At 48.1% G+C, this 1,156-nt stretch overlaps 1 protein-coding gene across 1 annotated transcript; it reads left to right on the top strand.

The window, feature by feature from the left end:
- Positions 1–288: 288 nt before the first annotated feature.
- Positions 289–910, top strand: EMWEY_00052610 (inositol polyphosphate kinase domain-containing protein, putative; the record flags this gene model as incomplete). The annotated part of the gene is made up of 1 exon (XM_013479886.1): positions 289–910. A coding segment is annotated over one exon (622 nt), but the record flags the coding sequence as incomplete, so codon positions are not given.
- Positions 911–1,156: the final 246 nt, after the last annotated feature.

Raw genomic sequence — 1,156 nt, 5'->3', positions numbered from 1 at the left:
GGATAAGAGGAATGCTGCTTATGGAGGAGACAGAGCCGGGAGGAGGAATTACTAATCAACAGTTCATCATCTCTTGCTGCAGCAGCAGCAGCAACAGCAGCAGCAGCAGCAGCAGCAACAGCAGCAACAGCAGCAGAATCAATAGAAACATTTATACCATCCCCAGAATCAGGAAAATAACCATTAGCAGCAGCAGCAGCAGCAGCAGCAGCATCACCATCAACAGCAACAGCAGGAACAGGAGCAACAGCAGCAGGAACAGTAACAACAGCAAGAAGATTAGTAGAAATGCATGTAGAGGCGTATCGTCATCAAGTTGGTGGTCATTGTCGTCTATTAAAGGCAAAAGATTCATCAAAAGTATTTAAACCTCTTAATGAGAATGAATTCCTTTTTTATGATAAAATATCCTCATTGGGGGCCCCCAATGCAGAGGCGGGGCCCCTACATATATTAAAACAATTTGTACCCAAATATTATGGTGTTACAGAGATACTTATGCATAATACTTATCATCAAGATTGGGATCTACATACAAAAGGCAATAATCAGCAACAGCAACAGCAGCAACAACCACTGCAGCAACAAACACTGCAGCAAACACTGCAACAGCAAGTTGCTGTGCAACAGCAACACGGAGGAGAGACGAGTGGCCAACAGCAGGGTGCTGATGCAGCAGCAAATGCACCAACTGCTGCAACTGCACCAACTGCAGCAACTGCTCCTGTTGCTGCAGTTGGTGGTAGTGTGGTGAATAGTAGTAGAAATTGTAGTAGTGGTAACTCTCCTGATCATACTAGCAGCAGCAGCAGCAGCAACAGCAGCAGCAGCAGCAGCAGCAGTAGTAGTAGTAGTAGAGTATCAGGGAGTACGGATGGTGTTACACCATCAATATCATCACCATTGTTAGGTAATGCTGCTGCTGCTGCTGCTGCTGGTGCTGCATCTTCTTCTACCCCAAATGACACCAGCAATACCAGCAGCAGCAGCAGCAGCAACAACAACAGCAGCAGCAGTACATCTAGCTGTGCAGCAGCAGCAGAAGCAAAGTCTCCTAGCCGCAGCAGCATCAGCAGCGTCCGTTCTTCTTCAGCTCTTCTTCCTCCCCTCCCCTCTCCCCCACCCCTAACCACCACCGCCCCCACCAGCACGTCGA

This window comes from Eimeria maxima, genomic scaffold, assembly GCF_000499605.1.
Source record: "Eimeria maxima Weybridge genomic scaffold, Emw_scaff1436, whole genome shotgun sequence".
In the NCBI taxonomy this organism is placed as follows: Eukaryota; Apicomplexa; class Conoidasida; order Eucoccidiorida; family Eimeriidae; genus Eimeria; species Eimeria maxima.
The sequence above is the reverse complement of the archived record's forward strand: the minus strand, read 5'-3'. Positions and strand labels throughout refer to the sequence as shown.